Raw genomic sequence first — 24957 nt, forward strand, 5'->3', positions numbered from 1 at the left:
AAATTAATGTGTTAGATAATTACATAACTAAATCTAACCAAGGAAAGTGCGGAGGATGGGCCATGGGTCCATCCTACGGTTGGGTGGTCCCGGTTAGCCGGGAACTTTTCTCAAAAATCTCGAAGAACAGCAGGATGATCATCATCATCAAAACGAATAACGAGAACGATGACCTAGAGTTACGTCTTACCCGATTTACGTTGTTTTAGGGGAACGGAATGGGACTATGCCTTATGGCAGAGAGGTTGAGCCTTGCATCCCTCTCGTTTCCCATTCTCCTTGAACCAAGTGCACCGTGAATCCTCTTCGGACCTGTCGTTTCTGCGTAAAGTAGTTCGCTCGGGTCTGACGCTAGTTGCTGTTAGCTAATGATCAATAAGGAAAACCCTAATTCCGGTCGATCCTAAGTGGGAACGGCCAGGATACTTCCGCTACGTGGCAGATGCAGGAAGACCTAGATCGCAAAACCCGTAACATTCCATGGGAGTGTCGGGCGGAGTTTTCTAGACATCCTTTACGATGGACTGCTAAGACGTGTCCTGGATGATACTAACGGACACGTTACAACTGCGCTATTCAATTCAGCTCATTCATGTTCAAGTTAGGGTCTTACAACTAGTCCATAGCACTAGACACGATTCCAGACTGTTCATCCATGATTTCTAGGTATGTAAATACTTCCGGCATGGGTCACTCTTCTTGTTGGTTGGGGTCAAATTTCTAGATTTTCTTTCTTAGGCTATGTCCGATTTATTAGTGTCCAATTTTGAAAATCGATCGTCCGATTTACTAGTGTGCGATTCTAGGAATCGGATAGGGTCGAATCCGATTATCACAATCCGACAAGGTGTCCGATCGGATAGCTTGAGTTGGTGGTTTGATTTGGAGTTCGTCCGATTTTCAAAATCGGATGGGTATGTCCAATCGGAGTGGATGGGCTTGTCCGAGTCTGATTCTAGGAATCGGACCATTCGAGTCCAATTTTGGGAATCGGACACTTCACAAAACGTTTGATTTCGCTGGCCAAAAATGCGCGTCAATCGTGTTTTGCCACAAATCTTCACTCTAATGTTGCTAGTACCTCCAAGAACCTTGAGAAATCAAGCACTCGTGCAGCCAAGGGCATCCCATACGTGAATCTTGTTAAAAGCTCCGATATGCTCTGATCGATCTGACGTACACTCGTGACCTGCAAGCCCTCTCTCTCTCCTTCTCTCTCTCTCTCTCATAAAGCCACAACTGTAAATAAGGCTTTCCATGGTTACCGAAGGCCTTAAACGCTTGTTGGCTAGTACCTTAGCCTTCCGATCACTCCACTTGCGACTCCGAGACATCTAAGCACTCTTTTTTCCCATTTTTTTCCCATTATTGCCCTACTCAAGACTATTTTACAACAGTGAACCTTACAGTAGTGAACTCTAATTGCGAAAAAAATCAAAAACAAAGCACTGAATTGATTTCTCCTACTCAACTAATCATCAAAAACCAAAAATACTTACTTGTAGCATGGATTAAAGACCGAAAACCTCCTATCTATCTCAAGCTCCAGTTCAGGGATGAAACTCTTAGTTCGATGCTCGATTTGAAGCGCGCAAGTGCTCAAGCTTGAATTCATTGGTATGGCAACGGAACCAAAATGTAAAGGTGTCAACCACTAAGACCCACAGATCGCTTATTGTTCAAGCATTTCGAGTGAGCACTAATGGCTACCTCTCACATATCTGACGCGTTATCCCTCTCTATGAGTGTAGTGAGCTTACCTTAATGGTGGAGGGCTTTACCTCCAAGATCCCTCACCCTCACACACTCACTCTCTCACCCACTCACACTCCCTCCCTCAAGCACTCACAAGTAAGCAAGAGAAGAGAAGAAGAGAAGAAGAGTTCACTTTTCCATACCCGAAGAATGAGCTCTCATTCACTTTTTGAACTTTATATACAAAACCCTAAATCTCTTTTGGGCGGTCATTCCCTTATCCCCCTTTTGTTACATGGCCTAGGCCTTTTTTCCTATTTTCCTCCTCTCTTCCTAGTGTAGTCCTACCACCCGTTCACGGTTACAAATTGCACAAGAGTGAGTCTAGCACTCTTTTACAAAGGTTTTGGCTGCTCCTTTATATTTAAAGGTGCACCTTCTTGCTTTTGGCTTCTTGTTACCTCCAAGGCTGCGTCTTGTACTCATGGTGGTTGTTCCCATGCTTTTAAATTTCTTTCGGGCCCATCTCTTATAGGGGGCCTTTTCTTTTTTATGCCTTGCACTTTTTCTCTTTATGCCTTGTTTTTTGCTTCCTTCACTTTGTAGTAAACAACCCCTTGTCGGATTCATCACTTGATGACGTCTCACTCGTAGGAGCATCTAATGTATCTAACTCTGACAAGGATAAATGAACTCTCTCACTTTGATGAGATTCAAGGTAGGCGTCTACTATTACATGTCTACTCCTTATCCTTCTTGGGGTTATCTTTACCATCTACAGCTTTATGAGGTCTGCCTTGCATATCAAGATTAATGACTTGCATCCCCTTATCATCTTGCTTAGGGTTTCCCTCAATAGGTTTTGCCTTGTCTTTGTCAACTTCTTTACCCTTTTGACCTCTCGTAATAACTCATGGGTTAGAAGCTTCCAATTTGCGAGCTATCACAAGAGGACAAAAAGCTAAATAGAGTGACATAGATAATGTAAAACCTGCTAAGATAAACCCCAAATGCGACGATAAGGGGATGCAAGTCCTCAACCTTGATGTGAAAATCAGTCCATTAAAAGCAGTTGATTTGATCCCAATAAAGAGCTACCAAAGAAGAAGGTAAAAGTAAAGAAAGAGGCACCAAAGGATTTTCAACAACCAAGAGAAAGAATGGTCTGGCGAAGAGAACTATCACTAGCGATCATGAATTTGATTTAGCAAGTTATCTTTGTGAGGTAAAGCATGATGTGAATCTCTTGAGTTGATCAAGTTATCTCTAGGAGTATGTAAAGAGTTCAAGAAGATTCTTTGCACTTGGTATATCAATGAGACCTTGGGAATAGCTTGGGTGGGAAATGTTTCCCAAGGGTAGCAGCATACGTTGATGGCATATTAGTAGAACATGCCATTGTGACACAAGATCCTCCATCAACATTATGAGTTCAGATTTGATAGAAAGATTAGGACCGAAAATCCAAAAGGATGCCTCCACAATTCTCCAAAATGGTTGATGACAGTTTGAGGCAACCTGAAGGTTGCATTACTAAATTCCACATGTGACTGTTGCTAATGTGGAATGCATTGTGGACTTTAGGGTTATCATGTTTACAAGGTAGCTGAGCTATCAAGTCTTGTTAGGAAGGTCATGGATCTTGCAATCCAACTATCAAGTTGATACTTGTATGTTGTTTTCTCTTTCAAGGAGAGTCAAATTATACAACAGATTCAAGTCATGGACCTTGGTTCAATTCTAATGTTGGGGCTTCAACAGCTCTTTAAGAAAATTTAAGTTTATGACAGGGTCATCATGCAACTTCTCTTTCAAGAATTCTAATATCTTCATGAATTTCAACTTGCTGTAGGCACATGGCAGGACATGCGAAGGGTTTTCTTGGTGTGTGGTTCCATAATGCAAATCAGAATTGAAGGTGGTTTTATGTCTAAGTCATTCCTCATTTTTCCTTATTTCTCCTCCCAACTAGGTCCATCATCTACTTGCTTATAATCATACTCATCATCAAAGAAGGGCAAGTCAATGGTAGCAAGGTTATACATCCAATCTTTCTTGTCATCAAGATAGAGAATATATTTTGTTAGCCAATCTAGGTGTGGGTTTGATGTTTCCGTTTAGCAAGGTAAATGTGACATCTAGGTCAATGGGTGAGATCTTAGAAGTGTCCATCTCAATCCTAATAGCTTTTGTGTGACTTTTGAAGAACGTGAAGCTCTTACCTCAATCCTTGATCACTCAAGAGCTTCTCATCTAGGGCCACCCAACCAAATGTCGTAGTGGCACGCCCTTCATGACAATAAATTTCACTAAAAATCTAACATCTGCAATATTTATAGGCCAATCCTTTTTTAACTCACCAAATGGTCTAACTTTTGTTCCATTGGCCAATGTAACATTAAATCATGTAGCTTTCACAGGTGGGTTGTCCCAAGCTTATAATACCACATGGTTGAGGATGCTAACCTTTGCTCCTATGTCTATAATGCCTTTTCTAGTAGAGTCTCCTAATGTGACAATAGAAAGTAGTGCATGCACTTGATTTCTTCCCAGAAGGCATTTACTTGTAGATCCCCTATTGTGAGATTTAGAGTCAAACTAGGTATGCATGTGTTACTAGTGTTGTCTTAGGGGGATCTATACTTTGATCCACTTTTTCAATGCATTCTATGTGTGACATGCTTTGTTTTAGTATCATCGCCAATGGTAGGGACATCACCATTAAGGTTAGAGTAGCTATTAAGCTAGCATCTAGTTTCTCATGTACACATATCATTGATGTCTTGTCGTCCTTGATCATGATGTGGTTGATGTTGAGCTGTGGCTCTACTCTCCCATTGAGAAGTTGCATCAAGCATGCAATTTTCCTCTAGTCCCATGTAGGTAGGAGAAGTAGGTAGACTCATTGTTGACCAGTCTTGCAGTCCTTTGTTCATGATGGATTTAGCATCCTCGAGGTGTGCTTGAGCCTATTTTACTAGCTTCTCACTTTATCAATAGCATCCAATTATTGCTTATTGGGATTCAGGTATTCCCCCACTTTAGCACTCCCTCTTGCATTTATTTTGGGAGTTGAAGTCTCAGCTTCAACATCAAGAACTTCCCTTTTTTCAAGGTTGTTGCACTGTTTGTCTTTTAGTATTAGTTTCTATTTGGTTCTCTTTTTCCTTTTCTTTTGATTTTTTTTGCTTATGGATGAGGCATCCAAGTTGCTAGGTGTGGGCAGTGAAATGCCAATGTGTTTTGCTTAAGCCCTATTCATGACGTTTAATGGGATCAACATGGCCTCATCATTGGGTGTTTCGACACTAAAGAGCCTAAGTGGCACTAATTGTATGATTATTGGCTTAGAGGAGGGTTTTTGTCTCGGGAAATCAACATACATGTGTGTGACATGGCACTCTCGACACCTCAAATCCACCGTATCTTTATTTTCTTGTTCCCTTTTTGGACATCTAGATTATATATTTTCGAGTTTGCCACATGTCCTAGAGCAAGTCAGCGATTTTTGTGGTGGGTTTACTCCCATGCTTTGCCCTATCTTCTACCTAAAGATATGACTAGAATTGGTTAAAAAAACCATTAAGACAGGATATCCTTCTTCATCATAAGTGACATATGGATTTATGTACAGTTTCTCTTCAGTTGGTTCTTCCACAAAGTATACTGGTGCATTATAGTGGATGTGTGAATATAGATGTAAGCGGTCTTAGTATCTTGTAGGGTGGATACCTGTCTGAGTTGCATTTTCTTGTTTGGTTTCTTGTGATTGGTTACTTCCCGCCCCCTCTCCTTTTTGAATGGTTTGACACATACATCCACTTCTTTCAACTATAAACAATCTCTTTTTTCTAAAATTAACTAATAGTGAATGATGAACCAACAGGCTTTCAATCCTTTCCAACCAATGTGAGTGGATGTAAAATAATATTTTATTAATTTCGTACAAATCACCTACAATGTTAAAGTTTTACCAAAAACATCAAGACTTAGAAACATGTAATGCAACAGCTTATAATCTTGACATCAACTTTCCTATTTGATAAATTAACCCCCTTTGCTCAAGCTATTAGTTAAACATGTTTGCACCTAGCTCATCCTTACTCTCTTAGGTCTTGGGAAATCAATTAGCACTCACATGGGTTGATCTAGAGTGTCTTAGTATCTACTTGCAACACTCCATGTATAATCTTTTGGTCCTTCCCTAGATTTTTTCTTGAAATAGTTTTGCTAGACCTTAGGGTATTTAAATTCTAGTTCTATCACCCAACAATGGCCATTTGTCATGTCAAGTTTGTTCCTTCTTAATGGCTATGATAATTGTCATAGTTGTAGTCAACCCTAATGCAATTGACCCTTCCTTGTCAAGAGTTCCTAAGTTCGTGGCCCGTATTGTAATTTCTTAACTAGCCTTCAGGAGATTGAAGGTTTAATGTGCTCAATGGCATGTTGAGTCAAGGGCTTAGTTGAGTGACGATGGTGGTTTTTTGAAACTTAGAATATCCTGACATGGTGAGTATTTATTGATAGCTCGAGGAATTCACTATATATATATATCCTCTATATCACATGCATTCAAGTCCTATTTATAAATATCATGTACAAAATGTGTTAATCACAATGTTACTTTCAGCCTTACAATAATCTAGTTTGGGGTGTACTAAAATAATATTTTTGAAATGGTAAAGCTTCTGATCTTCCAAGGCCTTTCTGAAAATATCTACAACTTGATCCTATGTATTAAAATAAACCAAGTCAATATCACCCTCTTGAATGAAAACCAAGTCACTAAGTTTATCATAGTAGATGATAGCCTTGTTGTCCTACCCCCCAAATCATCAAGCAGCTTGCATAAGTAAGTTTTCTCACATATGTCAAGTGCATCATCCCTATACCCTATCTCAATATTAGATAATGCAACTGTAAGTAGCTTCTTGATATTCCATGTAATAGTACTAGTCCCAAAGAGAAACATGATTTCATTGGTAGACCTTCTATATCTAAAATATTACTATCCTAATCTACATATGTGTAATTGTGCAAATCCAATGGTACCTCTATAGCATTAAAAGTCATAGTCAATTGTAGATCTAATATAGTGCAATGTGCTTTGGACACTACATTCAAATGTGGCTTTCATGGAAACTACATAAATTGGCTCACCAAACCAAGTGTATTGTTTAGATTTGATCTAGTGATTATCAAATAAATAAGGTTTCCCACAATCTTTCTATACCTAGTAACATCCTTGATCACATCACCCTCATGTGTAATAAGCTTAGCATTGACATTGAGAGGCATTGAGATTGGCTTACAATTAGCCATACCATATTTTTTAAGTATATCCAAAGCATACTATATTTGTGACAACCATATACCCTCTGTCAAGATTGTGGGAGAGAAGGAAGGAGTCTCACTTGTAGCTTTCTTGCTTGCACAATGGGGGAATACACACAAGGGTGGAGGTTGAAAACAGTTTTTCTCTTCTTAGTTGTGTAAGCCAAAAAGAAGTCTAGTACAAAGAAATAGAAGAACCCTATATATGGGTCTCAAACCAAACTCAACTAACTAAGGTGGCATACTAACTGAGCCACGAACTAGAGTAGATAAGGATAGCTATCATGTAGCTATTATTCATGGGTGGTGTACCAACCGCGTCTGCAACTGACAAGTCGGTGACATAAATACACAACGGTCACCCTGGCGTATCACGAGTGGAGCTCGATATCTCAACACCCCCCCTCGAGCTCAATCTCAATTCCTACACACCAAGCAGGTCTCTGAACTTGCGTAGCTTCTCTGCAACCAATGCCTTCGTGAATATGTCAGTTACCTGATCCTCTGTGCTGACATAAACTAGATCAATAAGACCTAGTAAAACCCTCTCTCACACATAGTGATAATGCACCTCAATGTGCTTTGTTCTAGCATGATAGACTGGGTTATTTTCCAAGTGTATACTACTCATGTTGTCACAATAAATGACAACTGGCCCATCTGTAGGCTGATGCATATCATAAAGTAGCTTATGCAACCAAGCTACCTCACATGCAGCCATTGCTGCACCCCTGTACTCGGCCTCTGTGCTCGACAAGGCAACTGTAGGCTGTTTCTTGCTGCTCCAAGTGACTGCAGCACTCCCAAAAGAGAACACATATCCACTAGTAGATCGTCTATCAAAAATGCTACCAGCCCAATCAGCATCAGTGTATCCATGCAACTGTATCTGAACCTAGTCTCATAAAATAGTCCATACTACAATGTGGACTTCACATACCTGAGTATGCGTCTAGCCACATCCAAATGTGATTTCCTTGGAGCCTGCATAAACTGACTTACCAATCCAACAGCATAGCTCAAATCTGGCCTGGTAATAGTCATATAAATCAAACTTCCTACTATGCATCTGTACATAGTAGGGTCTTCCAGAAGCTCACATGCATCTACGCTCAGCTTCACATTCTGCTCCAAAGGAACTGAAATAGGCTTACATCATGTCATCCCATATTTGGACAGCATGTCCAATCCATACTGCCTCTACAAGAGCTGTATCCCACTTGGTGATCTAATCACCTCAATGCCCAAGAAATAACGCAGCTCTCCCAAATCCTTCATCTCAAACTTCTGCTTCAATAGCATTTTCACATGAAGGATATCTTCATCACTGTCACCTGTCATAATCAAATCATCAACATAAATGACAAGTAGCATAATACCTTTCTCTGTTTTTCTCACATAAAGTGAGAAATCTGCCTTGGAAATTTGAAAGCCAATAGTGACAAGATACTGTCCTATCTTGTCAGACCATGCTCTAGGTGCTTGCTTCAAGCCATACAAAGCTTTCTTCAACCTGCAAACAAACTCAGGATGAACAGCATGCACATAACCTGGTGGCTGCTCCATATAGACCTCTTCTTGCAAATCACCATGCAAGAAGGCATTCTTTACATCCATCTTATGTAAAGACCATCCCTTTGATGTAGCCATAGCAATGACTGTTGTTACGGTTGCCATCCTTGCAACCGGACTGAATGTTTCTTCATAGTCAATGCCATATATTTGTGCATATCCCTTGACTACTAATCTTGCCTTGTATCTGTTCACAGAACCATCTGCATTGTGCTTCACCTTATAAACCCACTTACAGCCAATTGCATTCTTATCTTTAGGCAAAGGTACCAATTCCCATGTAGCATTTGCTTCCAAGGCATCCATTTCTTCATCCATGGCTTTCTCCCATTTTTCTTTTCCCATGGCTTGCTCAAAAGAAGTGGGTTCTGGTTCCTGTATCACTTTGACCATATATGCATAGTGAATGGTTGTAAATCCATCATATTTCAGCCTATCCACAGGATACCTAGCTCTCGTAGACCTGCGCAAAGTAGGTTCACTCCCAGGTGCTCTCAAAACATCCCTGGTCTTCCTTACTCCAGGTGTAACAATAGAAGGAATACCCAACTCATCATCAATGCTCTCATCTGAGCCACTGGATTCACCATCCACATAAGAGTGACCTGCATTCACATCAAATATAGGCTGATCAACCTTCTCTTTTCCTTTTCGTGATACCTGCATACCACTATCTGCATTACTTTGAGAAGACTCTCTTGATCTCAATCTGCCTGTCCATGGCGAAAAATGTGAACCACTGCTAGAGGACGCTCTAGATCCACTAATATTTTGTGACTGCTGCTGTGAATTCTGTGCAGCATTACCATTTTGTGCATCTACATCATCAATCACATTTACTGGTTTATACCAGCTACTCATCTCATAAAAAACAACATCTTTGCTCACTGTAAACTTACGAGTAGAAGGGTTATAGCATCTATACCCTTTTTGCTGCAGAGAGTAACCAATAAAGATGCACTTCTCAGCTTTTGGATCCAACTTGGATCTCAACTCATCTGACACATGTACATAGGCAATGCAACCAAAAATTTTCAAATGAGAAATATCTGGTTTCCTACCAGTATACCTCTCCTCTAGAGTCATCCCATGTATTGCTGCAGTGGGAGTCCTGTTCATTATGTAGACTGCTGTAGCAACTGCTTCAGCCCAGTAAAAATCTGGCAAGTCTTTTTCGTTGAGCATGGCACGAGATACCTCTCCAATATGCCTGTTTTTCCTTTCTGCAATTCCATTTTGTTGTGGGGTATGACTACATGAATATTGCTGCTTTATGCCATGCTCCTGGAAGAACCTTGCAAACTCATTTGAGAGGTACTCTCCCCCTCCATCTGACCTTAGGCATTTTATTTGCAGACCTATTTCTTTTTCAACCATAGCTTTAAGAGTTTTGAAATGCCCAAACACTTCACTTTTCTTCTTCATAAAATACACCCAAACTTTTCTGCTATAGTCATCAATAAAAGTGACAAAATAATGACAGCCTCCAAGAGATGCAGCTTTAGTAGTCCACACATCAGAGTGGATTAATTCCAATGGCTTCTTACTCTCTTGAACATGTCTAGGAAATGGTTTCCTTGCCTATTTTCCAAACTGACAGGCTTCACATACCTTATGCATTTCTGCAACCTTGAATTTAGGCAATCCTGCAACAATATTTTGGGCCTGCATTGATTTAAGTTGCTGTACATTAACATGACCAATGCGTTTATGCCAGATATCAATATCTGCAACTACACCGGTCCCATGTGCAAATATTGCTGCACTCAATTCAGACATGTCTGCATCCAACGTAAACATTCTGCCCTTCTTCTTTCCTTTTGCTATCAAGCGACCTTTATTTTTCATATCCTCAACAAAGCATCCATGAGGATTAAATCTGACCTGCAAGCCCTGCTCAACCATTTGACCAACAGAAACCAGATTCTTGTTGAGCGGGGAGCAGCCTGAAACTATGGACAATGACGACTGGCTTGAACTTGATGAGCTATGCAAGTCCACGATTCTTGGTGATATTCGGGACATGAAATACATCGGACAGGTATTTCTTTTTCCCATCTTGCATAGACAAAGGAATTTTTCCAATCTGCACAATAGGATGTGCAGTATCATCACCAATTTCCACAAATCCTGGTTTTTCCATTTTCCTTGCATCCTCCATCCATTCTGCATGACCTGTCATGTGGTTTGATGCACCTGAGTCAACATACCACACATCGTTGCTTTCTTCTGCACTTGTCACAGAATTGTTCATGTGCTGCACCATAAACAAATGCTCATTTCTGTCATCACCCTGTCTACTAGAAGATGCATAATTTCCTTGTTGCAGTTTTCCATTCATGATGTCATTCTACTTTTTATAGCAATCTTTAGCCATATGACCCATTTTACCACAGTAGTAGCATTCAACATTACTGTTTGCATTTTGGCCTCTTTGCCATCCACCACGACCTCTTTGGCTCCCCCTGCCTCTAGAGTTACCACGTCCTCCTCCATAGGACTGGTTTTCTTGAGATTGCTGCATATTCTGATTTTTGCCACGGCCTCCAAATCGGCCTCCTCTACCTCTGCCTCTACCTCTTCCAGCATTTGAGTAGAAGACAGTTTCTTTGAAGTTCCTCCTGAAGAAGATGCACCACCATTTCTCTGCTCCTCAGAAATTAGAAGAGCAATCAACTCCTCAAAATCAGGAAATCTTTCACGAACTGAAATGGATGTCCGAAACTGTGCATAATCCTTTCCTAGACTATTCAAGGTCACAGAAACTAAATCATCATCTTCCACTGGTGACCCAATGGAAGCAAGTGCATCTGCAATCTTCTTCACCTTCATGTGGTAGTCATTGATGCTCATACTTTCTCTTTGCACATTGTGCAACTCTTGCTTGAGCTGCATTTTCTTGGCTTGCGTATTTGTGCTATACATTTTTGACAAAGTATCCCATGCCTCCTTTGGCGTACTTGCATCTTGAATATGCACAATCATAGAGTCTGAAATGCTGATAGACAGCCAGTACATAACTTTCCTAGCTCTCTCATGCCATGCTTTAAATGCCTGCATTTGTTGTTGATTGGGAACATCAGGAAGAACTGGTTCTTCTTCATTTCCTGCAACAAATTCCCCATATCCTTTTCCCATAAGGAAATTCGTCATTCTAAACTTCCATGCTTGGAAGTTATTCTTGTCAAGCTTTTCAGTGACAATCTGTGAGAGAGAATCAGACGCCATTACAGAACACTGCAAAAAATTTTGTCACTGCAAACAACACAGCTTCAGCCTCACAAAGGCAAATCTGCAAAACTGACGAAAGTGGTATTTGACCACACAGTCACTTCCTAGTGATGATTTTGCATCAACAGGCAACATGGATGATTATGTAACTCCCAATGTCTCTGCGCACAGGTATACGATGCAATTTCTACATTAACTTTTCACCGACCTGTAGAACAGTGGCTGCACAGCATAAAACTGGGCCTTTTCCTGAGTGCGTGCAGAAAACTTCCGCCTCCAAAACAGGCCCCGAAATGGCCTCAAAATGGCTTCACCGCGAAGGGCGTCTCAACCTGAGACAGTGCACTCTTGCAATTTCCGGCTGTGCTACCTGTAGAAATCTGCTCCCAAAACAGAAAATGAAAGCAACATTGCTCCTCTTACCAGAACACCGCGAGCTTGGCTTGCTTTCTTGAGCTCCTTACCACGAACAAGGCTCTGATACCATGTCAAGATTGTGGGAGAGAAGGAAGGAGTCTCACTTGTAGCTTTCTTGCTTGCACAATGGGGGAATACACACACAGGTGGAGGCTGAAAACGGTTTTCCTCTTCTTAGTTGTGTAAGTCAAAAGAACTCAAATACAAAGAAATAGAAGAACCCTATATATGGGTCTCAAACCAAAATCAACTAACTAAGGTGGCATACTAACTGAGCCACGAACTAGAGTAGATAAGGATAGCTATCATGTAGCTATTATTCATGGGCAGTGTACCAACCGCGTCTGCAACTGACAAGTCGGTGACATAAATACACAACAGTCACCCTGGCGTATCACGAGTGGAGCTCCATATCTCAACACCCTCTTGAGTCTTAATTATCTCCATACCAAGAAAATAACACAACCCTCCCAAATCCTTCATTTCAAACTCAGCCTTGAGAAAACTTTTCAAGTGATCAATATCTGTCTCATTGTGACCCACGATAATCAATTCATCTACATAATATGGTAATGATCACAATAATGTATCACTTTCACATGCATAAAGTGAGTAATTAGTTGTGCTCTATGGAATTCAATGCTAATAGGGTATTTTACAATCATGTCATACCAAGCCTGGGTGTTTGCTTCAACCCATATAAGGATTTATGAATCCAACATACATCATCAATATAATTATCATCTACATAATCAAGATCTTCATCAACATAAACTTTTTCTTCTTCTAACTCCCCATGAAAGAAGGCATTTTGAACATCGATGTGATGCATTATCCAAGCCTTTGATATAGCCATTGCTATGATAGCCCTCACTATAGCCACTAGAGCGAAAGTCCCCTCACAATCAATACCATGAGTTTTCACATATCCTTTGGCAACCAAACTTGCCTTATAGTACTCAACTAATCCATAAAACTTATGCTTCACCTTGTAAATCCATTTGTAGCCAATAGCTTTCTTACCTTCTAGTAAAGGCACTAAGTCCCATGTATCATTTGCTATAAGTGTAGCACTTTCTTCATCCCTACCATTATCTTAATGCTCATTACTCACTAAATCTTCAAAACTATTGGGCTCTATATCATACAAGACCTTAGCCATGTATGCATAGTGATGTGCTACATAGTTATCATACATCAATCATTCCATGGGCTTTCTTACTCTAATTGACCTGTGTAGGCCCAGATCAGTATGCATCATGGTCATGCACATTAGCTACTCCCAGCTTGTTAGATCCCTCTACCCATTGCTTCAATTCTCGGCATAATGAAGGGCTTTGTCTAAGCAAATCCCCCATCGGGAATGTTATAGGAGCCGATAACAATGTCATAACAAGGTCATCAGCCACTTGCCTTTTGTCTTACCCTATACTCTTTTTCTACTAGTCTTGAGTAGCTTGCCTATGGATGGTGTCTAAGCCTAGTCTTCTGGTTCACATTGAACTTGGTGCCTAAGTCATTGCATGTGAATAGACACAGGAGTGGGAGTTAGTGTACTTAGCCATGTAGTTTTGTAGGTTTGGGGTAACTCGTCGGTGGAAACCCCAAGGTTTAATGTTATGATGGTTAATGGCATGAAAGTTAATCCATTTGGAGTGTTGAAGGATTGGCCCTTGAATATAGCACACATCCAGTTCTCGGTGAACTTCATTGTTATGAATGGAGTAGACTACGACATCTTGCTAGGCCAACCATGGATGAGGAGTGCATGGGTAATTTAAGCTTGGGGAATGGCCTCATATTCCTAGGTAACAGATCGAAGGTAGTAAAGTTGAGATAGATACTTGGAAGACCATGCCAATTGACTTAGATGCCATCTCCTCTATCTTGAAAGGCGACACCCAAGCTAGGAGTTCATGCAAAACTTTGACAAAGTACATTCGCAGCCACAAAGACGAGGGGATTGGATGTACATGCTCACCACCATCGACCTATTATTTTTGGATGAGGAAGAAGATTATAAGCAGCTCCAAGGACAATGAATGACTCCCATAAAGCCACCGCACCTCAGATTCCAAGGGATAAGACCCTGCCATCAATGCCACTTTGTATGATGGCCAAAAATCCTAGTAGGCAAAAAATGGCCACTCCTTTCCATGTCTTGTTTAGCAAACTTGAAATCTATGGGATTCTTGAGTAACTAACAAGGGAGCTAGCTGGTCTTCCAGTTGCTAATCTCAAGGTGCTCCAAGATCTCACGGATGAACCAAAATGGCGATGGACCAAAGTGCACAACCTAAACCTTAGATACAATTGGGCATTGATCAATGATGAAAAGAGAGTTGAGAATGGAGACCTAGATGACGAGTAGTAAAAGGGTAGAAATTTAGACAACGAGTACAAGAACTATTATTCCTCAATTGAAAGTAGTAAAGAAGAGGCCGAGATGATAGACTATGACAGTGACAACCGAGTGATCAAACAAATAAAGGTAGACTCCAAGCTGCAGAGAGCCAATGCAATTACAACTAAAAGAGGAGCCCTCAAAATTGAATGTGATTGCACTTTTCCAAATCACTTAGGTGTGATGGACTACAAACAAGTAGGGCTAGCCCAGCGAAGTGTCGCACCTCTCTTTAGGATGAAGTCTGACCTCAGAGCTATGACCACTAGGGGAAACTCCATCCTCTAGCAAGGGTTGTGAGTTCAACTCAGAATTGGAGGTAAGCTTTGAGAGCGATTCAGAGATACCCCAACCACTTAATACCAAATGCACCAAAGGAGACTTTCCGGTCCACCTAAGTCATAGATAGTTGAAGGAGGAAAAGAGAGGAGGACAACAAAAAGGGAAAAAAGTCAAATAGGAAAAGAAGTCCCATGACTTACCGAAGTGTAATGCAGCCTCTTGATTGGAGTTTACCATTCCATGTGTTTGGAGATGCCTCTGATATTGCAGTGGGAGCTGTGTTAATGCAGGAAAAACAAAAAGGCTAGTTTAAACTAGTTTATTATGCAAGCAATGTGATGACAATAGTGGAAAGAAATTATTATGTTAAGAAAAGGGAGTGCCTAGGAGTTATATTTGCACTGAAAAGTTCAGGCATTATTTGTTGGGAAATTCAATAATAATTCATGTGGATCACAGGCATTGATCTACTTGGTCAACAAACCACAACCAACAAGAAGATTAGCTAGATGGATTTTGCTATTATAGGAATTTGATTTTTCCATTGTGCATAGACCTAGAAGAGAACACTTGATTGCTGATTATTTAAGCAGATTGGAGTCATGAGAACCTCGTGAAGGGATACTAGATTATTTGTCTGATGCAGATTTATTTTAGATTTAGGCCACCAAGTCAGATGATTGGTATGAACAAATCCTTAATTACCTTACTGAAGGTGCATTCTTTAAGGGAATGACAAAAGACCACATGAGAAAGCTAGTATTAAGAAGTGCAACCTATTCAGTAATTGGAGGATATCTGTACAAGAGAGGAGTGGATCAGATTATCAGGAGATGTGTTCTTGATAGTCTCAGTAGGCAACATTGTTAACTAAAGCTCATACATGAAGTTCTAGAGGTCACTTTTCAGGTGACATAACCAGTAGAAAAATATTTCAGAGTGGTTTATGGTGGCCAACAGTAATCAGAGATTCACATCAGTATGCAAAGGCCTATGATAGATGTCAAAGCTATGGATATCCAAGGAATCTAGACAGAATGAGGTAGCATCCAGTTTTGCCATTAGGTCCTTTTGAGAAGTGGGGAATGGATTTTATGTGTCCATTCAAGCCAGTAGCAGAACTTTCAAGAAACAGATATATTTTGGTTGCTAAAGATTATTGTACCAAATGGGTAGAAGCTATTGCATTAAAGGATAATAAGGCGAATGTGGCCTATTTCCTGATAATAACATAATGACCATATTTGGCTACCCAGTGAACTTGTATCACATCAAGGAGTTCATTTTCTTAACTCATATGATTAGCCATAAAATGTCGACAGTATATCATATGATTAGCCATAAAATGTCGACTCATAAGATCTGACTAAAACTCATATGATTAGCCATAAAATGTCGACAGTATATCATCCACAGGCCAATGGATTAGCTGAGAGTAGTAACAAGATTTTGGTTAAATTTCTTAAAATGACTATTTTAGAAAATAGAAAGGATTGGGATTTGAAATTGAATTCAGCACTAAGGGCATTTAGAACAGCCTTTAAGGTCAGTACAGGACTCACACCATTCAGATTGGTCTATGGCATGGAAGTTGTGGTGCCAATGGAATTCATAGTACCATCTTTGAGGGTGGTAGTTTCAAATAGACTAACACAAGAGGATTCACTTAAACAGAGATTGGAGCAATTGATGTCTTTGGATGAAGACAGATTTCACAGTGCTTATGTGGCTACTGTGACTTAGAATAGAAGATCTGCATGGCTAAATCAATGCTTGAAAGAAGAAGAAATTCAAACAAGGAAATTTGGTCTTAATGTTTAACTCTAAATTGGGCAAGTATCCTGGAAAATTAAAACTCAGGTATGTGGGACCATATAGAATTTTTAAGGACTTAGGGCAAGGAACATTTCAATTAGTTGATTTGGAGGGTAAATTGTTGGCTAAACCTGTGAATGGTTTTAGACTAAAGTTGTTTTTGGTCAATAAGTTCCAAGAGGCTAATTTGAATTTGGTGGGAGTGGACACAAATTCATTTTCACACATATCCTTTCATGATGTCGTGAATGTTGACCATAGCCACTATGCAATTATAAAAAGGAACATTGATGATGCAAAATGTCAAATCACGTTATGATCTGAAAAGTCAGAGGGTGGTGTATTGACCGAAAATTGGGCTATTGTACCTATTGGGGAAGTGCAAACTTCTGTTGCAAGAGGAGAATGTTATTTTAAATATTCAGTTTATGGAAGTGAATGTGATTTATACTCAGATAGATGTCAATGTAGAAGATGTTCAGAAAATTGATGAAGTTGTTCCAAGAGGTGAGGAAACCAAAAATAATGGAGAGATTGAGAAATCAATTTGATCAATTTTAACTGATATTTAGGCAGATTAGAATTGACAGTTAGGAATGTGGGAATAAAATTCTGAGGACTGGAATGAAAACAAGGGATTTTTGTGGGTTCATGTCTACTATTTTGGGAAAATAGTATCCACCAAGTGTGCCAGTGTCAAAGGCAGGGTAAGGGCATAACCTAGGGGTCTATTTAGTAGTCTTAAAGGGTATTTTAAACCTTTGTCTTGATCAGATGTGAAAATTCATGAGTAGACTATGAGTCTCTTTGGGGAAGTTAGAAGGAGGAGTCATGAGATTTCTGTATGTCTATTCACGTTGTCGAACTGCTGCGCATTCGAGATGTGGAATCCACCAAAAAGGTTATGTTGAACATGGATCATTTATCAAGGCACTTGCTTTTTATCATCACATGTAATTAGAGGGTGTCTGTCTAGATGTTGTCAGCCATTGGACATGGGTTTCAACTATATTACAATCAGCAAATAAGACTTTTACATATAGAATAAGTGGATCTTTTTGGTACTAAGTGAAGGTACTAAAGGTTCATACTGTTTTGGAACTTGTTTGACATGCTAAGACGGAGGCTGGGGCTAATGGAAACTCATGCTATTGTGCTAGGCAATGAATTGGTGAGCATGTATGCTAAGTGTGGTGCATTCGTAAAAGCAGAAGAATTGTTTGATAAAATACCAAATGTTGTTTCTTGGAATGCTCTAATCTCGGGGTATCCTTGGCAATGCTGAATCTGGGTCAACTAATGGAATTGAAGGTATTCAGCCAGATAGTATCACTTTTGTTAGTGTTCTCACTGTCTGTATTCATGCAGGTTTTATAGATAAAGGTCTATTGTTTTTTGGATCTATGGACAAGGAGTATGGTATTTGTCCAACTATTAAACACTATAATTACATGGGCTGTTTGACAAGGTCGGTGCAAGACCAGCCACTTGATTAAGTGGAAGGGGATTGTGAATAGTAAATGGAAGAAAAGCAAAAGGCTATTTTTGGGGGGAAAAAGTAGATTCAAAAAGCAGGGAAGATTCTGCAGTTCAAGGAAAGGAAGGAAAAAGCATTGGAGAGGCCCGACGAAAAAAAAAAACGAAGGCATGAGGAGACAATTGAAGGGGAATGATGAGTTGAAGACAGAAGAAGGGATGCAGTCATCCATGTATGCAAGCCTCAAGGAGGAGCTGTGCTGCTTCTGCACTGCGATGAGTGGAGGGATTAAGACACCATCACCAATGCCTCAGCTGTGTTCTTGTTGTCCCCTGTTGCTACATTTTCCGTGAGGGAGGATGGAGTGGAACAATGTTTGCTTTAATGACTGCAATAGAGTGTGGAAAGACAAGTGATGAATCACATGCAGAGAACAAATTCTAAAGGTATATGTTTAGGAGGAAGGTTCAGTCGTGGAAATCGTTTGCAGCAACAGGAGAGAAGTTTGCAGGTTGATCGGGTACTGGAGGAATTTTGAGAAGGGAAGAGGAAGCAATTAGTTGCTTCGTTGCTGTGACGTTCGAAGTGAGAATTGGAATCCTTCGCTTGGGAGTCTCCCAAAGGTGGCCGCCTGGATGCGCAGGATTTAGAGAAAGAACGATGACTATGAGGACGTGCTCAAAGGGTGATTTTACATCAATACCCGCATGCTGACAGAGAGTCTTATGAAAACAGGGGAAAGCATCAATCCCTCCGTATTCTGCCGCTCTGCGAAGAGGGGCAATTGAAGACATGAGGCGACAAGGTAGAAGCTCTTAATGGTGTGTCTGTTTTTTTTGCTACCACGAGGCCAGAGTTTCTCGATGCAACCTTGCTTCATCCTGGGCGCTTGGATCGGCTTCTTTTATGTGACTTGCCTACAGCAAAAGAACTTTTTGAGATATTGAAAGTCCTTTCAAAGTAGCTGCCCCTAGCTGAGGATGTTGATTTCTATTGGGTGGCATCACAGACAGAAAATTACAGTGATGCAGATATGCAAGTGATCCTGATTGATTTTCAAGCGGAGGCAGTACGCAACTATAGAGATGATGCAAACATTTAAGGGCGCTTCCTCGTTTTCGGGAGCTTATTTTTGGTCCAGGTGGGCTATAGCCTTCCTTGGATGCCAGCCCATCGTCGCGTAGTCACACTTTTCCCTCACTCATCATCAAGGTGCAGTCTTTCGTCAAGATATATTACCAGTTCTCCTGGAAATGGCAACAGACACCTGTACTCTCTGGAGGCTGCACACGAGGGAAAAGGGAGAGCTTTCCATAAAGATGATGAAACCTTTCAAAAGTGCTTCACAGAGATAAACGGCCTGTTGTACTAGGCATTAATTTCCCAAGAGATGGGTTGGAGCGCAAGGACTGCAGTATACAGTGATGTTTGGCTTCTCTCTGTTGCATCCTTCTATACAGCACGAATTGACAAAAATGATAGGAAACACTTGTTTAATATGGTTAATGAGCTTCCAACAGTGCTAGAAGTAGTGAGTGGCAAGAAACCAACTAAGGAGAAATATGTTGTCCAGCATATTTGACAATTTGAACTGGAGACTTGCCAGTCGCATGTATAGTGTTGACTCAACTCTTGAAAATACCCTGTCATAACTCTACAGCTAATCAACAAGCTGTTCTAAAAGCCATGAATAGTACAAAGCAGCAATATGCCCACATAACAATGTGACCAAGATAAGTTACATTATCTCATAAGTCAGAATGCAACTGCTGATGATATGTTCGCGAAGGTAATGCAGTAGTACTTGCACATGATTATGGCTGTTGTTCATATGTTAATATTGCTAACATGGAAGAGAAAGATGTGTCATACATTGCCGCAAGTCAGTTTGTCGGCTTATGGAGAATGTAAATGAATACATGGTTCTAGATCATCCCGTGTCCAACCCTCTTATTCTTGGAAGGGAGCCACCTCTGAAAAGACAATGCTGAAATTTCTACCTAAAGCTGATAACCAGATTTGTACTGAAGGTTCCTATATTGAAGGATGAATTCTATGCTCAACTGAAAACTTGCTTTTGGTCTTATCATTGCTGCATAGACGAGGTCTCGTTGGAAGCTTGGCGGATCTATTACTGCACACAGATCCTCTCATCTTTCTTATTAGTATGATTAATCTTCTATCCTAAAATTAGTCAAGGTCCTCTATGGTCGCGACTTTGCTTTCGAAAACCCTTCGACATCTTTGGTGAACCTGACGTGAAAGCGTCGCAGAAATTTTAGGATGGGAGATACTTCAGCCTCTATTTCAGCCTCTTCTACAATTCCAGCTGCGTCTACTTCAACTCCATCAATGACTGCTGCGTCAAGTACTTCAACAGAGGATCTAAAGCAGATTTTGCAGAATATGTCCATGTATATGCAGCTCCAAAATCAGCAGACACAATTGTTTATGCAGCAGCAGCAACAATTGCATCAACAGCAGTTGTCTCAGCAAAGGCAACTCTATTCGGAGCAGGAGAATGCAAACAGCGCGACTAAGGCTATTGAAGCAGTTGAGAATGAGAAGAAGCTATTTGACGGGCGTAATGTTTCAGCATATTTGAAGACATATGAGATCAAGATGGGGTTTTTCGGAGTTCCAACTGGACTTATGAGTAAGTACTTCCTTCGTCTTGTCACACCCGCTTTGAGGGCAAAAGTGACTGATCTTTTTATTCAAAATACACATTAGCAAGATTTTAAGAAGTCCCTGAAAGAAGAATAATTCCTTGAGGACTTTGGTATGGCTACTCGGCGGTCATTCCGAGAGTGGGTCTACATGCCAAACAAAGGTCTAGCTGCTTCGGAGTTGATTCGAGAATTTGAGGAGAGGTATAGTCAGCTTGATGCCATTGAACAAAGAGCATTGGATGTTGAAAAAGTTGAGCTTTTCTTGCAAGCTGCGGATCCTGCTCTTCGAGAAGAATTGGGTGAGCTTCTTGAGGATCGCACGAAGCCTATGGGTCTTAAAACTGATTGGCAGGATGCTCAGGATGCAGTCTCGACTTTGACCAAGAGGAGGATATGGAAGACTCGCCTACAGAATGGTTCCATGACACCTACACCATCATCAGCTCCTATGCCTGCTTCTATCCCTGTTATTTCTTCTCCTCCTCAGCCAGTTTCTTGGCCTATGCCAGTGCCTACTGTTTCCACTCCACCTATTCCTCCTGTTCCACGACCGATGCCTACACCTTCTGCTCCAAAACCATCCGCTCCATCGGTGCCTACTTCTCTTGATGACATAATCAAAGGCATAACAGATTTGACACTGGAGTCAAACAAAGCGGAGTTGGTGGGAAAGTTGAAGGAGCAGTTTGCTTCGACTGCCTACTACTTCTTCTAGTGCTCCTACTGCACCTAGGAGTGCTCCTAGTGCACCTAGGAGAGATTGGAGATATATTTGGTGCGATAGTACGGACCATCAGCATTGCAGGGATTGTGAATCTTTTCAGGATGCAAGAAGGAAGAATTTGGTATATTGGGGACAAGATGGTAAGATTTGGTTGACTGAGACAAGAGCTCCACTTGCTACCAACTTTGGTAAAGGTGGAATGAAGAAGTTAGTGGATGACATGGCTGCGCGTACTTCTTATGTGACAGCTAGAGGTGATGCTTCTGCATATGAAGTCCAGATTGAGAAGGGATCAGAGACTCAGTCAGCGCTATGGACTTATGCTATGGAGACTGCAAACAAGGGGAAAATTCAGCAAACTGTTTTGACTAGTGCAGGCTCTAGCATCAGATCAGAGACAGGTTGGGACTCGCCTGTTGACAGGTACTCTATTTATGCTTATTTGGCTAAGTCTCATGGTGCAGATGTACTTGTTGAGGAGAAGCGTAAAAGGGATGAAGAAAATCCAAGTGCAGCTAAGAAGACTAGAGGGGGTGAGTTTGTTACTCCAACCTACTGCAGGACCGTCTTCAAGACCAAGGCCAGATCGACAAATGGAAGATGCTCAAAAGAGAGAAAAGATGCAAGAGCCTAGAGAGAGAAAGCAGCCAGGGTTTAGATTGATGTCCGATATTGAGACATCTACAGACATGAAGAAAATCTTTAATGATAAGATACTTGGCAGTGAGGTGACTTTCACTATTTCTGAGATTTTGGGCATCTCAAAAAGAGAGTTTCAGGAGGTTTTGAAGAGGAAAAGACATGCATTGTCTACCACTGATACACATGGAGTTTTGATTGGGGAGTTGGATGAGGATGAGGATGAGGTTATGGTCTATTGTTTTTTGGATCTATGGACAAGGAGTATGGTATTTGTCCAACTATTAAACACTATAATTACATGGGCTGTTTGACAAGGTCGGTGTAGGACCAGCCGCTTGATTAAGCGGAAGGGGATTGTGAATAGAAAATGGAAGAAAAGCAAAAGGCTATTTTTGGGGGGAAAAAGTAGATTCGAAAAGCAGGGAAGATTCTGCAGTTCAAGGAAAGGAAGGAAAAAGCATTGGAGAGGCCCGACGGAAAAAAAAAATGAAGACATGAGGAGACAATTGAAGGGGAATGATGAGTTGAAGACAGAAGAAGGGATGCAGTCATCCATGTATGCAAGCCTCAAGGAGGAGCTGTGCTGCTTCTGCACTGCGATGAGTGGAGGGATTAAGACACCATCACCAATGCCTCAGCTATGTTCTTGTTGTCACCTGTTGCTACATTTTCCGTGAGGGAGGATGGAGTGGAACAATGTTTGCTTTAACGACTGCAATAGAGTGTGGAAAGACAAGTGATGAATCACATGCAGAGAATAAATTCTAAAGGTATATGTTTAGGAGGAAGGTTCAGTCGTGGAAATCGTTTGCAGCAACAGGAGAGAAGTTTGCAGGTTGATCGGGTACTGGAGGAATTTTGAGAAGGGAAGAGGAAGCAATTAGTTGCTTCGTTGCTGCGATGTTCGAAGTGAGAATTGGAAGCCTTCGCATGGGAGTCTCCCAGAGAAAGAACGATGACTATGAGGACGTGTTCAAAGGGTGATTTTACATCAATACCCGCATGCTGACAGAGATTCTTATGAAAACAGGGGAAAGCATCAATCCCTCCGTATTCTGCCGCTCTGCTGCTCCACTGGGGAAGAGGGGCAATTGAAGACATGAGGCGACAAGGTAGAAGCTCTTAATGGTGTGTCTGTTTTTTTTGCTACCATGAGGCCAGAGTTTCTCGATGCAGCCTTGCTTCATCCTGGGCACTTGCATCGGCTTCTTTTATGTGACTTGCCTACAGCAAAAGAACTTTTTGAGATATTGAAAGTCCTTTCAAAGTAGCTGCCCCTAGCTGAGGATGTTGATTTCTATTGGGTGGCATCAGAGACAGAAAATTACAGTGATGCAGATATGCAAGTGATCCTGATTGATTTTCAAGCGGAGGCAGTACGCAACTATAGAGATGATGCAAACATTTAAGGGTGCTTCCTCGTTTTCGGGAGCTTATTTTTGGACCAGGTGGGCTATAGCCTTCCTTGGATGCCAGCCCATCGTCGCGTAGTCACACTTTTCCCTCACTCATCATCAAGGTGCAGTCTTTCGTCAAGATATATTACCAGTTCTCCTGGAAATGGCAACAGACACCTGTACTCTCTGGAGGTTGCACACGAGGGAAAAGGGAGAGCTTTCATAAAGATGATGAAACCTTTCAAAAGTGCTTCATAGAGATAAACGGCCTGCTGTACTAGGCATTAATTTCCCAAGAGATGGGTTGGAGCGCAAGGACTAGCTCTCGCTGGTAGCAGTATACAGTGATGTTTGGCTTCTCTCTGTTGCATCCTTCTATACAGCACGAATTGACAAAAATGATAGGAAATACTTGTTTAATATGGTTAATGAGCTTCCAACAGTGCTAGAAGTAGTGAGTGGCAAGAAACCAACTAAGGAGAAATATGTTGTCCAGCATATTTGACAATTTGAACTGGAGACTTGCCAGTCGCATGTATAGTGTTGACTCAACTCTTGAAAATACCCTGTCATAACTCTGCAGCTAATCAACAAGCTGTTCTAAAAGCCATGAATAGTACAAAGCAGCAATATGCCCACATAACAATGTGACCAAGATAAGTTACATTATCTCATAAGTCAGAATGCAACTGCTGATGATATGTTCGCGAAGGTAATGCAGTAGTACTTGCACATGATTATGGTTATTGTTCATATGTTAATATTGTTAACATGGAAGAGAAAGATGTGTCAAACATTGCCGCAAGTCAGTTTGTCGGCTTATGGAGAATGTAAATGAATACATGGTTCTAGATCATCCCGTGTCCAACCCTCTTATTCTTGGAAGGGAGCCACCTCTGAAAAGACAATGCTGAAATTTCTGCCTGAAGCTGATAACCAGATTTGTACTGAAGGTTCCTATATTGAAGGATGAATTCTATGCTCAACTGAAAACTTGCTTTTGGTCTTATCATGGCTGCATAGATGAGGTCTCGTTGGAAGCTTGGTGGATCTATTACTGCACACAGATCCTCTCATCTTTCTTATTAGTATGATTAATCTTCTATCCTGAAATTAGTGAAGGTCCTCTGTGGTCGCGACTTTGCTTTCAAAAACCCTTCGACAACGTTAGGAAAACAGATGAGCCTGTAAATGATGTCGTGATTATGAAGGAACAGAACAGATTTCTCTGCCTATGTTTCTCTCTATATTCAAAATTGTTATCTATTTTGTATAATCGATTATTTGAATTA

General features: G+C 40.9%; 1 protein-coding gene across 1 annotated transcript; it reads left to right on the forward strand.

The window, feature by feature from the left end:
* Nucleotides 1-16330: 16330 nt before the first annotated feature.
* Nucleotides 16331-19332, forward strand: LOC148042062 (uncharacterized). The gene is made up of 5 exons (XM_087662330.1): nt 16331-16672; nt 17209-17260; nt 18122-18172; nt 18689-18750; nt 19240-19332. Exons 1-5 carry the CDS (start codon nt 16331-16333, stop codon nt 19330-19332), a joined length of 600 nt encoding a protein of 199 aa, XP_087518456.1.
* The last annotated feature ends 5625 nt before the right edge of the window (nt 19333-24957 follow it).

The sequence above is a fragment of the Lygodium microphyllum genome, chromosome 1 (genome assembly GCF_053477565.2).
Source record: "Lygodium microphyllum isolate KBCC chromosome 1, Lygodium_microphyllum_v1.1.10, whole genome shotgun sequence".
Taxonomy (NCBI): domain Eukaryota; kingdom Viridiplantae; phylum Streptophyta; class Polypodiopsida; order Schizaeales; family Lygodiaceae; genus Lygodium; species Lygodium microphyllum.